Here is a 14,454-nt window from a genome sequence, read left to right as displayed (position 1 = left end):
TAAAGTTCACTATTTGCAAAAAATATTGAAAAATTACTCATGTCTTAAGCTCGACAGCACCTTGCAGTGCACCATTATATGCTCAGTGTTTCAACCTGGCTATTTATATTGCAGAATCTACATGCATTCGTAACAAGGTGGTCTTTAGATATATCTTCTATTACAGCTCTCGTGTAACGCTCACCTGATTCCTGCAGAGGCGCCGGTCTTGACTGGGTGAATGCCGTATCTTCAAAGGTGATGTGTAACACAAGGTTGGCTCTTTGGGCTGGACCTCTGTGCACTGTATGTCTGACTCGAAGAGTAAGATGTCTTAGGTAAGTGAACGCCGAGCCCTCCATCTGCCTCGGGGCAGGGTGCCGTAACCAGTTTCTTCACTGGATAAGGGTGCAGGCCTCTTGACCTCAGAGGACTGCTGTCCGTCGTTAACTGCACGAACGGTAAGTTCTGGGCACTTCAAATGTCTTAAAAGTCTTTTGTAATGATATCTCTTGTTTTGCAGGGTTCCGGCGATGGCGGATGGCGGGCTGATGAGAGTTGAGGATCGAACCCGCGTGAGGAATAGGAGCGCCTGGAAGCACATAAGTAAGCGCTTGTAGCCTGTTTCACAATGCGCACTAACTGTCCCTTTTATCTTGCAGGTACAAGTTCGGAGCTTTAGAGAAGCTGAAGGGTGCTGGAATACCCACTGGATTCGGCGTGGGAAGGAGTAATGGCACGTGAGTAATAAAGTTGCCCAATGTCTTTAAACGCACCTTCTTTTGTCTTTCAGATGCGGGATGCAGCGCCGAAGGCCTCCGGAGCGTGCGAAAAGCTGGTAAGCTTTTGTCTTTCAGATGCCGGAATGCAGTGCGAAGACCTCCGGAGCATGCGAAGAGTAGGTAAGACTTTGTCTTTCAGATGCCGGAATGCAGCGCGAGGCGTTGGTGACAGCCGATGGACCAGGTAAGAGATGCGCTGCCACTGAAGACCGTAGTGCTAACCTGTTCTTTCTTTGTCTTTACAGGTGCTGCTGAAGACTGGATTCCAGGATGGTAAGCCTTTGTTCCCTTAGGCCCAGGAGCAGAAGACACGATGAGCGTTCTGCTGCAGAGAATGCAGAATAACGCAAAGCAAGATTCATCCATTGGGTGTGGTTTAAATAGCCTCCTGTAGTGCTTAGGTGTCTCCTTCCACAGCCACGCCTAGGTAAGAAAAGAGTTCCTGCTTTCCAGAAGAGTTCCAGTGTTCTGAACCTAGGGAGTGGCTCCTGCCCCACCCAACAGGAAAAGTAGTCCCAAACAGAAGAGGATCAGGGGTTCAACTGGCAGGTAAGTAAGCAGCATGGTCTGCTGCAGGTAAGTCCACCCAAGCATTATGAGCCCGGCGCTTCCAGCGCTGGGACTGGGCATCTTTATGAGCCTGGTGCCACTGGCGCCAGGACAGGGTCCAAAAGGTCCCAATTGGGACTGGCTGGCACTCGGAACCGGGGTTATGGGTCTGCTTCCAAGGGAGTCGGGCAAGTCCTGATCTTTTGGAAGCAGAGATCATGACAGCACCCCCCCTCAAGGCCCCTCCCAAACCGGGCTTCTCCGGGGGTTTGGGCTTGTTAGGAAATGTTCGATGAAATCTTTTGATTAGACGAGGCGCGTGGACATATTCTGCAGGTTCCCAGGATCTTTCTTGGGGACCGTAGCCTTTCCAGTCAATCAGGTAAAATAGTTTAGATTTGGAGATCTTGGAATCCAGGATGCTTTTGACTTCAAACTCGAGTTCTCCATCAACTAGAATAGGTTTTGGAGATGTAGTTAGTCGGGTTTGAGGTTGCACGGGTTTTAATAGAGAGACGTGGAAGACCGGATGTATCTTCATGTGAGGGGGCAAGTCCAACTTGACCGCTACTGGATTTACTATGGTAGTGATGGAATAGGGACCAAGGTATCTTGGGTTGAATGTGCGTGGTCCTTTTAGAGGTAGATATTTGGTGGATAACCAGACTTGATCTCCTACTTGATTTTGGGGGGCTTCCTTCCGATGTTGGTCTGCTCCTTTCTTGTATTGTTCTTTAGCCCTTTGAAGGTGAGAAACGGCTTCCTTAAAGGCTTGGGTGATTGTAGAATGCAGGTGGTCCACTGGTGTTCCAAGATCTTGGAGTGGATCCAACTCCGAGGTTCGAGGGTGACTACCGTATAAAAGAAAAAACGGGGTCTTCCCAGTTCCCGAGTGGACAGAGTTATTATAGGCATATTCGGCTATCCAAAGGATATCTTTCCAAGTTTTTTCAGTTTGTTGTAGCATGCAGCGCAAATACTGTTCCAGAGTTTGATTGGTCCTCTCGGTTTGTCCGTCGGTTTGAGGGTGGTGGCTGGTCGAAAGTCTCACATCAATTTGAGCCGACCGACAGCAACTTTGCCAAAAATGAGAAATAAATTGACTACCTCGATCCGAAATTAGAACTGAAGGAAAACCGTGCAGTCGGACGATGTTTTCGAGAAATTCTCGGGCCAGAGTTGCTGCTGTTGGTAAGCCTTTGAGTGGAATGAAATGCGCCATCTTGGAGAATAGGTCCACGATTACTAGGATCGTATTGTATCCGGAGCATGGAGGTAGATCGGTGATGAAGTCCATAGAAAGCGTATGCCAAGGGCGAGGCGGGATGTCAATAGGGCGTAAGAGGCCGGCTGGTTTTTCCTTTTGACTCTTGTTTTGGGCGCATACTCCACAGGACATTATAAAGTCTCTGATATCTTTTTTCCAAGACGGCCACCAGAAGTAGCGCTTGATCTTTTCCGAGGTCTTGGTCATACCGGGATGTCCTTCCATTAAAGAATCGTGATAACAAGAGATTACCTTTTTCTGTAAATCTGTGCTGGGCAGGTATAACCGTTCTTGGAAATATAATAGGTTGTCCTTCACCGTAAAGTCCTTTCCCTGCAGATGCCAATTCTGTATGTCTGCTGGAGTTACCAGTAGCCTGGCTTTATCCTTAACTTCCTCTATGGATTGTGTGGCGATTACACCTAGAATTCTTTGTTCGGGAATGATAGGTACAGGTTTAGGATTGATCAAATGTTCTTCCACTCCCATCCGAGAAAGGGCATCAGCTTTGCCGTTTTTTGTACCAGGTCGATAGGTAATTATGAAGTCAAACTCGGCAAAGAATAGTGCCCAACGGAGTTGCCTAGAGGATTGAGCTTTTGCGGTTTTCAAATATTGCAGGTTTCGGTGATCTGTAATCACAGTAACGGTGTGTCGGGCCCCCAGAAGATAATGCCGCCAAGCCTTAAAGGCGGACTTGATAGCTAGAAGTTCCTTATCAGTAATAGTGTAATTGATTTCAGGAGGCGAGAATTTGCGGGACCAAAATGCCATGGGATGCAACTGATTGGTTACTGGGTCCTTTTGTGATAGAACTGCCCCCATGGCAAGGCTCGAAGCATCAGTTTCAACGATGTAGGGGAGTTCTGGGCGAGGATGTTTTAAGATCGGTGCAGAGATAAATCTAGTCTTCAAATTCTGGAAAGCTTGTTCCGCCTCGGTAGACCATTCAAAACGTTTGTTTTTCTTTAACAAGGCGGTGATGGGCTGGACTATTCGAGAGAATTCGGGGATAAACCTGCGGTAAAAGTTAGCGAAGCCTAACATGCTTTGAACACCTTTTACGGAGGATGGCGATGGCCATTTGAGAATTGCATAGACCTTCTTTGAATCCATACGCACTCCGCTAGGTGATAATATGAATCCCAAGAATTCAACTTCAGTCACGTTGAAAACACATTTTTCCAACTTAGCGAAAAGTTTGTGTTGACGCAATCTCTCGAGGACCATTTTCACGTGTTTCCGATGTTCAGATTCCGATGAAGAATAAACGAGGATGTCGTCAATGTAAACAACAACACACACATCTATGAGCTCTCTGAGGACATCGTTCATAAAATATTGAAAGGCGGCCGGGGCATTGCAAAGTCCGAAGGGCATGACCTGATATTCAAATAGCCCATACTTGGTGCGGAAGGCCGTCTTCCATTCATCGCCCTCTTTTACTCGTACCAAGTGGTAGGCTCCTCTAAGATCCAGCTTTGTATATATGCATGCTTTTCTGACTTGGTCCAGGAGTTCAGGGATCAAAGGTAACGGATATCTATTCTTAACGGTGATCTGGTTCAGGGCGCGATAATCTATACAAGTTCTAAGGTCCCCTTCTTTTTTTGGAACGAAGAACAAAGCTGAGGAAGCAGGGGACTTGGAAGGACGAATAAACCCATTCGCTAGGTATTGATCCAGGTATTGTCGGAGGTGAAGATTCTCAGGCTCGGTGAGGGCATAAATTCTACTACAAGGAGGAGTAGATCCAGGTATCAGGTCTATCTGGCAGTCATAAGACCTATGAGGAGGTAGAGAGTTAGCCTGATCCTTCCGGAAAACATCTTGGAATTCTAGGTATTCAGGAGGTAACTGAGGAGCCTCCGAGGAAATTGCTGCCAGTGCAACACCAGGTCGAGGGTGACAAGTAGAGACACATTCTGGAAACTGAACCGTTCTTGCTCGCCAATCGATCTGAGGATTGTGCTTCTCTAACCAAGGAATTCCTAGAATAATCTGGAACTGAGGGGCCTTGATCACATCGAACACGATCTTCTCATGGTGTCCATCTTGACTTACTAGCGTCACTTCTTGGGTGGTATGCGTTACTGGTCCGGAGGCTATCTCCGTACCATCCACCGTAGTAATGACGTCCTTTACAGCCTTTGGACAAAGAGTCAGATTCATCCTCAAAACCATTTCATGATCCACATAATTGCCGATGGCACCGCTGTCGACGTAAGCTTCAATCGCATGTAATCGATCCGGATGTTCAGGGCTAATGAGGACCATAGGTATCACGAAATGCGAGGTCACAGAACTGGTTTTAACGCTCGGCAAGAGGACCTCTATTCTTGTCGGGCGAGGTCGTTTCCCTGCTCAGAGTTTGTGACCCTGGTAACTGCAGCTCCTACTGCCTTCTTGGCTGGTTTCACCGGACAGTCTCGAAGAAAGTGCCCCGAGTTTCCGCAATAGAGGCATAATTGCAGCTGTTTTCTCCTTTCCCACTCCTTTTGTGTTAGTGGTCCTTTCAGGCCCCCTATTTGCATGGGTTCCCCGGAGTCTACTCCTTTGGTAGGAGTTGGTGGTTTGGAAAATACTCGAGCATCAAACTTGGAACAATCGGCCTTCCTGTTCTGCAGTCTGTGGTCAATTTGAACGACTAAGTCAATATAGTCCGAACAGTCTTGCGGGGGATTCACTACTTGGGCTAACACATCTTTGAGCTCTCCACGTAGACCTCTATAAAACAGCGTAATCCTTTTGTCCTCAGGCCATCGAGTTTCCACTATCAGTCTGTTGAAAGACGCAATATAAGCCAAAAGGTCTTGATTACCCTGTCGCAATGAAAGGAGCTCATTGTCCAAGGCCTGCCCCTGTGAATGTCTTGCAAACAGTTTTTCCATACTGAGCTGAAAAGCTTGAAAATCATGGAGAACCGGATCATCTTGATTAACTAGAGGGATCGACCAGTCTGCCGCATTGCCACTAAGGTACGAAAGCACGAAAGCTACCTTAGCTTGATCAGTTGGAAAGGCTGCTGGCCGGCATAAGAAGTGCAACCGGCACTGATTAATAAATACTGCAAACCTCTTTGGGTCACCAGAAAATCGTTCGGGCGGAGCCAGAGGTACATTCCCAGGTAGGTTGATCTGCACTGGGTTCGTAGAGGATGTTGAAGGAAGATTTGCCCCTGATGCGGATAACGGAGTTTGTCCGGCTTTTGACTGTAGCAATTGTCTAGCGAGATGGTCTGTTCGCTCCTTGGAAATAATCAGTTCCCTTCTTAGAGCATTCGTTTCCTGACGGGCTGCATGCACTTCTGCTCTTAGTTCCCCAAGTAACTGGGCTAGCTGGTCGGTATCCGAGGTTTCCATAGCGCCTGGGTGGGAGTTTTGCGATAGGCTTTGCGTTCTGTAACGCTCACCTGATTCCCGCAGAGGCGCCGGTCTTGACTGGGTGAATGCTGTATCTTCAAAGGTGATGTGTAACTCACGGTTGGCTCTTTGGGCTGGACCTCTGTGCACTGTATGTCTGACTCGAAGAGTAAGATGTCTTAGGTAAGTGAACGCCAAGCTCTCCATCTGCCTCGGGGCAGGGTGCCGTAACCAGTTTCTTCACTGGATCAGGGTGCAGGCCTCTTGACCTCAGAGGACTGCTGTCCGTCGTTAACTGCACGAACGGTAAGTTCTGGGCACTTCAAATGTCTTAAAAGTCTTTTGTAATGATATCTCTTGTTTTGCAGGGTTCCGGCGATGGCGGATGGCGGGCTGATGAGAGTTGAGGATCGAACCCGCGTGAGGAATAGAAGCGCCTGGAAGCACGTAAGTAAGCGCTTGTAGCCTGCTTCACGATGCGCACTAACTGTCCCTTTTATCTTGCAGGTACAAGTTCGGAGCTTTAGAGAAGCTGAAGGGTGCTGGAATACCCACTGGATTCGGCGTGGGAAGGAGTAATGGCACGTGAGTAATAAAGTTGCCCAATGTCTTTAAACGCACCTTCTTTTGTCTTTCAGATGCGGGATGCAGCGCCGAAGGCCTCCGGAGCGTGCGAAAAGCTGGTAAGCTTTTGTCTTTCAGATGCCGGAATGCAGCGCGAGGCGTTGGTGACAGCCGATGGACCAGGTAAGAGATGCGCTGCCACTGAAGACCGTAGTGCTAACCTGTTCTTTCTTTGTCTTTACAGGTGCTGCGGAAGACTGGATTCCAGGATGGTAAGCCTTTGTTCCCTTAGGCCCAGGAGCAGAAGACACGATGAGCGTTCTGCTGCAGAGAATGCAGAATAATGCAAAGCAAGATTCATCCATTGGGTGTGGTTTAAATAGCCTCCTGTAGTGCTTAGATGTCTACTTCCACAGCCACGCCTAGGTAAGAAAAGAGTTCCTGCTTTCCAGAAGAGTTCCAGTGTTCTGAACCTAGGGAGTGGCTCCTGCCCCACCCAACAGGAAAAGTAGTCCCAAACAGAAGAGGATCAGGGGTTCAACTGGCAGGTAAGTAAGCAGCATGGTCTGCTGCAGGTAAGTCCACCCAAGCATTATGAGCCCGGCGCTTCCAGCGCTGGGACTGGGCATCTTTATGAGCCTGGTGCCACTGGCGCCAGGACAGGGTCCAAAAGGTCCAATTGGGACTGGCTGGCACTCGGAACCGGGGTTATGGGTCTGCTTCCAAGGGAGTCGGGCAAGTCCTGATCTTTTGGAAGCAGAGATCATGACAGCTCGTTGGCCATAGATTGAAACGTAACCATAATGATTTATGCAAGTATTTGGGGATATCATTGATCATTTTTGTAATGAAAATGCCAGAATTGCAGATTTAATGCTGTTCACACTGTGCCCTTGTATTTGCCCAATCTTTGTACCTATACTTTTGTTTGGCGCAATCAGGATTCATTGTCAAAGTGAAATTGTCTATGTCAGCTCTCGCCATGTTTGTCAAACAGAGAGCCCTCCAAACATTTATCATATCTTTCACATTATTCGCAAAAGCCTGTGATATGAGGGATACAACAGTAGATTTAAATGGGTCCTTCATTAAACACTTTCTGAGAAGTAACATGGAGTTCCAATCGACCGCTGCTTTTAAGGATTTGAGACCCAGTTCATAGCGGATTATTGTAATGGGAATGCTTTGAGGCAGCACTAGTATGGTCTTCCAAAAAAGACCCTCTAGGTAATCCCAGTTTTGCTGGTTCTCTGCAAGTTTGCATTGGGCACCATATATTAATGCTGGAATCACTTTTTGTTTTGTAAAATGTCAAAACTGGTAGGCAGGGGAATTTGCCATATCTGTGATGAATCATTTTCACTTGGGAACATAGCATGCGTTTTTTGTGTTTCATTTCTTCTTTGTATGGAGCGTCAAATTTGCTATTGTTTTTTTATTCCTAAATACTTGTATTCATGAACAATTGTTAGTGCGTTTTTACCAATAGACCAATGAAGTCCACATTTTTTCCCTTTCGCTTTGCCACATTGTATCATTAGAATGTTGGATTTCGATGTTTTTATTTCCAACTTGTTCTTTCGTGCATATGCCTCCAGGGCACCAAGCGACCTTTGGAGGCCAATTGGAGTTTGATCTACCACTATGAGGTCATCGGCATAGAGTAGCCAAGCCAGTGGGTGCTTATTCATTCTGGGTGGAAAAGCTCTAACAGAATCCAGATGAATTTACAAACATGGGTTGGGTGTCAGCCATGAGGAGATTTTTCCAAGTGAATCCATTGTTAGAGCTGCCAGTAGGCCTTCCATGGGTCACCCTTTAAGTTGTTTTATTGCAGGTAGCCAGCATATTTCGTAGTTTGGCCATATTGACTGGGTGGTTATCCAGGTTTCCTGCAAAAGAATCAGGCCGTATATTTCAAGAGAATGAGTTTTAACTGGTTTCATGAGGTGTGAAAACCCTTGGGTGTTCCATGCAGCAATTTCCAATGTGGGTGGTTGAACATCGGTTGAACATTATTCATTGTATCCGTGGATGGTCTCTTTGATGGCCCTTTGAAGCCATGACCATTTGGTTTCTTTGATGGATTCTATCTCATCTTTGAAATAAACCTCTCTTTTGAGATGAGCTGTGTTGCCTTGACAATTCACCAGTAAAGGTTTGGAGTCAAGGTAAGGGCGCACCAAGTCGTTTTCAGAATGCCTCTCTCTTTCAGGACTTATTGTTATTTTCAATTGGGATTTCTTGATAGAGAGATGAAAGCCTTGTTTAGATAGATTTTCTTGCTCATCCCATATTATTTGTCTCACTATTGGTATTGTCAAAGTCACTGTAGCCATCCGCCGGCTCTTGTTAATGTATACGGATTCAATGTCACGCCATTGTATTGCTTTCAGTCTCCTGACTGTTTTAAATGAGACCAGCAATGTTGTCCGTTTTGGATAACCTTCGTTAGTGCCTCTATCACATCATTATTTCAAACAAATTTGAAGCCTTTAGATTGATGTCTTTGTTTTTTTTTTTCCGGATGGGCAGGAGAGATCCATATTGTTTGAAACTCTCAACTCATCCTTCCTATGCTCATTGCTAGGCTCATTTATAAAATTAGATTGCCTTCTCTTCATATCGTCATCTCTGTTTATTTTGGTGTTTTTGAAGGAGATCAATCTTTTTTGTTTGAAAAGTTAGTTTATGCGAAAGGTTAGTTCATCTGCACTCTGGTTAAACACCAGCGAGCTTAACATGCCTGGAGTTGCCTCTGATTCAGGTGTTTGCACATCTCTGATAGAGTGAATCGATGTGATTGAATAGGTGGAGTAATTCATAATATGACTTGTCGTTTTCCTGATCTATAGGAATGCCAATGAGCTGTGAGTTGCTACTGGATGAGGTTACTTGGTTTACGCTGCCCTTTATCACCTCGTCTAGTAACAGGACAATGGGCATGGTGTAACTTGGATTGTCACCTCTAGGTGGCGTAGGCGTAGTTAGGCCATTTATGAATTGTTTTGCTCCTGAGATTTTAGACTTTTTGTTAGCCATTACCTTTTTAGTTTTCTTTTTGTTGTCCATTATCTGTGTTTGTGCGTGCAGTTTTTCTTTTGCCTTTCTATTTTCAAAATATCAAATATTGGTTCAGGAGCTTCCTGTGACTCTTTCAATGCTAGTCGGGGCATCATCGGATTATGTTGAATTTCTATTATTTTCTCATCATCTAAAAACGTACCTTGTATGGATGTTTCTACATTGACATTATCACATGCATTTTGTGAATCAACACAATCACAAATGATGACATAATTACTTGATGGAAGTGAACAGAACCACCCCGGTGGCCATTATGGGAGCCAGGATTGTAGATGTTGGGGCTGCTATGAGGCAAGATGATAGTGAGCTTCTTTGTATTTCCCGCAGTCTCAAATTCATCTGATTCAATTCGGAGAAGACTTGGTCAAATTGGGAATTCAAGCTGTTTAGGGCCAAGGAATTGGGGTCAATTTTGGATTCAAGATGCTCGTAGATTTTTGTTAAACTGAATATGCCATTATTCATAACGGCTAACGAAACTTCATAAGCCGGTATGATTCCATGCTTAAACCCAAATGATGGGCTATGGTTGGATCGTATGTACAACATAGCAGAGGAAACAGTTGAATTCAAAATAGGATTTGGGGAATTTGTATGATGGGAGAATGTGATAAGCCAGATTCACTGAAGTTACCTGATGCAAATTGAGTCTGTTACTATGTTTGCTAGCAGTTAGCTTGGCGAAACAACTTCAGTAAAAGTTTCATTCAAAAGTAAGCCAGTAGATTTTTCATTCCGATTGACTGACTTTCCCTGTGAGGGTCCTGCGAAAGACGAGTTTGTGGTATTTTTCACTACTTTTGAATATAGTCTTAGTGCCTCTGTGTTAACGATAGCTTGGACCAAGGTGATGGGCGATGATAAAGATGCAAAGTTCGCCATACTGCTGCTATTTGGTTTGTGTATCTGCATGCCAGAAAGGGCACACTGTGTCTGGCAGGCTAAAATGTCCTCATCCGAGATTTGAGGAAGGCACCCAACATCAGGATGGAGCACGTCGGAAAGTGTTGGAGAGTCAAAATGGGTATGCTGGTCCGCTTAAGGGAGGGAATTACAGGCAAGAGCTTAGTTGTGGAGGGCCAAAATTGTCTGTCAGTGTCAGTTCCCACAGATTTGGAACGAACATCCTCTATCTTTTTGAGAGCGTGTTTAGCACTTGTATCAGGTTGAGGCTTTTCCCTTAGTTTGTCTGCATTAGTGTGCATGGCTGTTTTTAGTTTGAACAGCGATATCATGAGGATCAATAGATAATGAACAGTAGGAGGTGGAAAGTGCGTGCACTGCGATTGTCCCGTGAGCGCTGTCAGCTGCTCAGCTGAACAGCAGACCAGAACTTGCCAGAAAGCACTCTCCCAGAATCGCACGCGCAGAAGCATGCGTGCCTGTGAATTTATCGGGCTGTTGGGAAGAAGGGGGAGGAGCTTCATGCTGTAAATAATCAAAGCAGCATTTTAGGGTTTAGAGAATTGCTTTCTGGTAAAAAATAGTCGCAACTAGTTTTTATTCAGTAGAAGTGCATACCAAGCGATGTAGCAGTAGAATTCGAAGGTAATGCTTTAAAATGGAATATGAGGAGGTTGGTGAAAGCAGTAACGCTGTCTGTTCAACAAAGTAACTAGGCAGAACAGCACTCGTCGGAAAGCACTCTCCCAGAAGCGCTTGGAGAGTTTTGTGTGTACAATGGTTTGGTGTCTGTCTAGTTGTTAGTCTTTTGATGTTTGCAAAGGCCACATTAAAATGTAGTGCACCTCATGAAATCTTAGAGGATTTTTCTGCACTGTACACACGTGGACTTGCAATTTAGTGTATGTATCCAGGGGAGTTGCTAGGTCTAGAAAAGACCCGGGGCTATGCTGATGTCAGAACTGTTGGGACTGGGGGCTAGCTAGTCTTTTGGCTGTAGCTCCTGAGATTCTATCCAGGGCTACAACCAAAAGATCAGGGGCTATAGCCCCCTTAGCCACCCCCTAGCAACGCCCCTGTATGTATCACTGTAAATTTACCCTTTATATGCTGCAGCTCCTGTGTCTTGTTGTTGCCCTATCCTCATGTGCCTCCCAAGAAAGGAAATTCAACTGGTAGTGTTAAGAATGTATGTGCTCGCTAGCTGAGGTTTAAGACTACGCCATGTAGTCGGACCGAATTGATATGCAAATGGTTATTTCTTTTGTGCTATGACATAGAGAGCTAAACCATGATTGTAGACTATTGTGAGTGGGCACCAACCCATAGAACAAGTTATTTGTCCTTGTTCTAAACTGATGCACTAAAACAAAAACTTGGGATATCAAGTTCTAGACCACTTGCTCTCTCTGCCTAGAAAGACACAGACCTTACTGATGACACCCAACAAGAGAGAAATGTATGGCTGTGGGTTGCTGGTGGTACTCGTGTTCAGAGTAGAATTGCCTAGCATTTCGATGCTGAACTGTCCTTGTGGGTAGCACAAGACTGATCTGCAAAAGGATATTTCTCTTCTGTTATGGCACAAAGAGGTAAATCGTGAAATCGTGATAGGAGACCCTTGTGAGTAGGCACCGTCCCATTTAACAGGTTATGCTCTTGTTGTTTCTCGGTGGAGCAGCTCCCGCAGTTTAGGAAAGGGTTACAACATTAATTTTATTTTAAGGTTTAATATTATGCATATTTTTTCATTGATTCTTTAAAAAATCATTAATACAGAGATTCAGAACACATAGTTAACAATGTTTTCAGGTAGTTAACAATGGAAATTTCAGCTGCTTTACTAATATAGAATTTCATATTGTTTGAAATGTGTCTTAATTGTTTTAACAATGGAAATGTGCTATTTGCTAGTAGCTCCTTAGTTTTCAAAGGGTCCTTGCTTGGAGCATGTTAGAGGTGCATTATTTGAATGAAATGACTTATTGTATAGTATGTAAGAAACTACAAATGCACTCAATTACGCCACCTATTCATGGTGATGTTTCTTAGCTCCTTAATCCATTGTTTCCTTTCTATTGTGTGGGTTTGTTCGAGTAGAATATGCCATTAATTTGATCAGTTTCCCGTATCTTCAGTCAAGTGTTTTAATGTTGATGTCTGGATGGGATGCACTGATGACCTTGGCTTTGCCGTCAAGGTACCTTAAATGACTAGATGACAGAATCTTCCTTCCTCAGACCGATGTAGTTGCGTGCAGAGTTTTGCACAGTGCGTGGTTTACTTAATCACCCGCGTGTTACATCTCTTACCTTTTGCAGCTCTGCCTGCCTTTTCTTCTGTGTATAACTGCTGGCCGAGTTATGTTCGGCTAATTAACCCATTTTAAAATTGCAAAATGAAATGTTGAATTGGGCAGGTTTTGTATTTTGCCTTCACTGCCTGCACAATTATCTAGATAGCTGATGAAGCCAGGAATCAAGGTGTGTGGGTGGGTAGCGATGATGGGAAAATTATGCGTTACATTGAGTATCTGTGGGAAGTGTTCACATAACACAAAGGCATGCACAGAGTAATGACATGTTTTCATTGTTTTAAAGCTCTTTGTCGTTTGACCAAATCTACAATGTGCAATTGAATACTGAGCGATCCCGATTTATTCTTTTCACTTTCAGTTATAATCGATTCCATATACAAAGTCACGGAAGGTCGGCAGTCGGAAATCTTCCACCGCCATGCCGAAGGGAACTTCGACCCCAGTTGCTGTTTTACCATCTACCATGGTAACCATATGGAATGCCTTGATCTGATCACCTCTAACCCCGAGGAGGCTCGAACCTGGATTACAGGGTTGAAATATTTGATGGCTGGGATTAGTGATGAAGACTCCCTCGCTAAAAGACAAAGAACTCACGATCAATATCCTTTTTAATGATTGGCGATTTCAATCGTTCCATGTAGTTATTCTGTGCGCCTAAAACCAAGCAATGTTCGCGATTTACTGAATTATTTGATTTAACATGCTAAATTGTCATGCTTTGTAAAGAACAGCGCAAAATGACTGTTCTCTATATATTTGATTTTCACATTAACAAAGTTACGTGTTTGAGACCAGAGTTCTTATGCAATCAATATATATACTTGTTAGATGCCTTCTTCAATGCGTATGTTTGTCATATACAACTGAAGGTGGTTAACAATCGACATCGAGAATGTATTCCATTGAGGCAGCCAATGCATTGTTCGATAGAGAATGAGAGTGAAGTGCACACTGCCTGATGTCACACAGAACCTTGAGGTACAATAAAGCCCGCTGTTGAGAGTTGCATCTTTACAATTTAATGTTGTACATGGCGCTCTTGGACCAGCATTACAGGTGTTGGGAGAGAAATGGCATGAGGGAGCCATGCCCCAAACACTACAATACCTTCCTCCTGCCACCCTTCCCTACCCCTCCTTTGTGCTTGCTCGCCCCAAAGCAGAACAATCAATACCCCGTGACCTTCCACCCCCCACACAGCTTCTGCATGTTTGCATCGCCCCTGCTAGAAGCAAACAAGAACCTGGCATCCACCCCTGTACCTCCCTCTGTATTGTATTGAAGGATGCGTGCCACTTGCCCAGACCCCTAGGGGAGGGTCTTGCTAACCAGGCTCACCTCCCTAGCCTCAAAGGGGGTGCCTTACCCCTGGGGAGACTGGATGAGCACCCTAGATTCATCACACACAGCACATGGCCCAATGCCATTTTCACATTGCTCATGGAGCTTGCACTATTGCACTTTCATGTTTCTCTTGAACATTGACCCATGACATAAGTGATACTTGGAATACCGTTCCATATCTGTGGTAGGTGTGTTGTTAATACAATTTAATTGGTGGAATATGTAGTATTTGCTTTTGACAAATAAGTTAAGATTGCAATTGTTATAGGTGCCTAAAGTACTTAGCACTAGAACACC

At 44.9% G+C, this 14,454-nt stretch overlaps 1 protein-coding gene across 6 annotated transcripts in view; it reads left to right on the top strand.

Annotated features, from left to right (window-relative positions):
• PLCH1 (phospholipase C eta 1) overlaps window positions 1–14,454 on the top strand; it is a 1,334,702-nt gene that overhangs the window by 632,102 nt on the left and 688,146 nt on the right. For all 6 annotated transcript variants that reach the window (XM_069618420.1, XM_069618421.1, XM_069618423.1 and 3 more), the window contains one exon: window positions 13,169–13,412. In XM_069618420.1, coding sequence (XP_069474521.1) covers window positions 13,169–13,412 — 244 coding nt within the window. The remainder of the gene's footprint in view (window positions 1–13,168; window positions 13,413–14,454) is intronic.

The sequence above is a fragment of the Ambystoma mexicanum genome, chromosome 10, assembly GCF_040938575.1.
Source record: "Ambystoma mexicanum isolate Mex_15411 chromosome 10, UKY_AmexF1_1, whole genome shotgun sequence".
Taxonomy (NCBI): domain Eukaryota; kingdom Metazoa; phylum Chordata; class Amphibia; order Caudata; family Ambystomatidae; genus Ambystoma; species Ambystoma mexicanum.
Note: the sequence above shows the minus strand (reverse complement) of the source record. Positions and strands in the feature narration are given on the sequence as shown.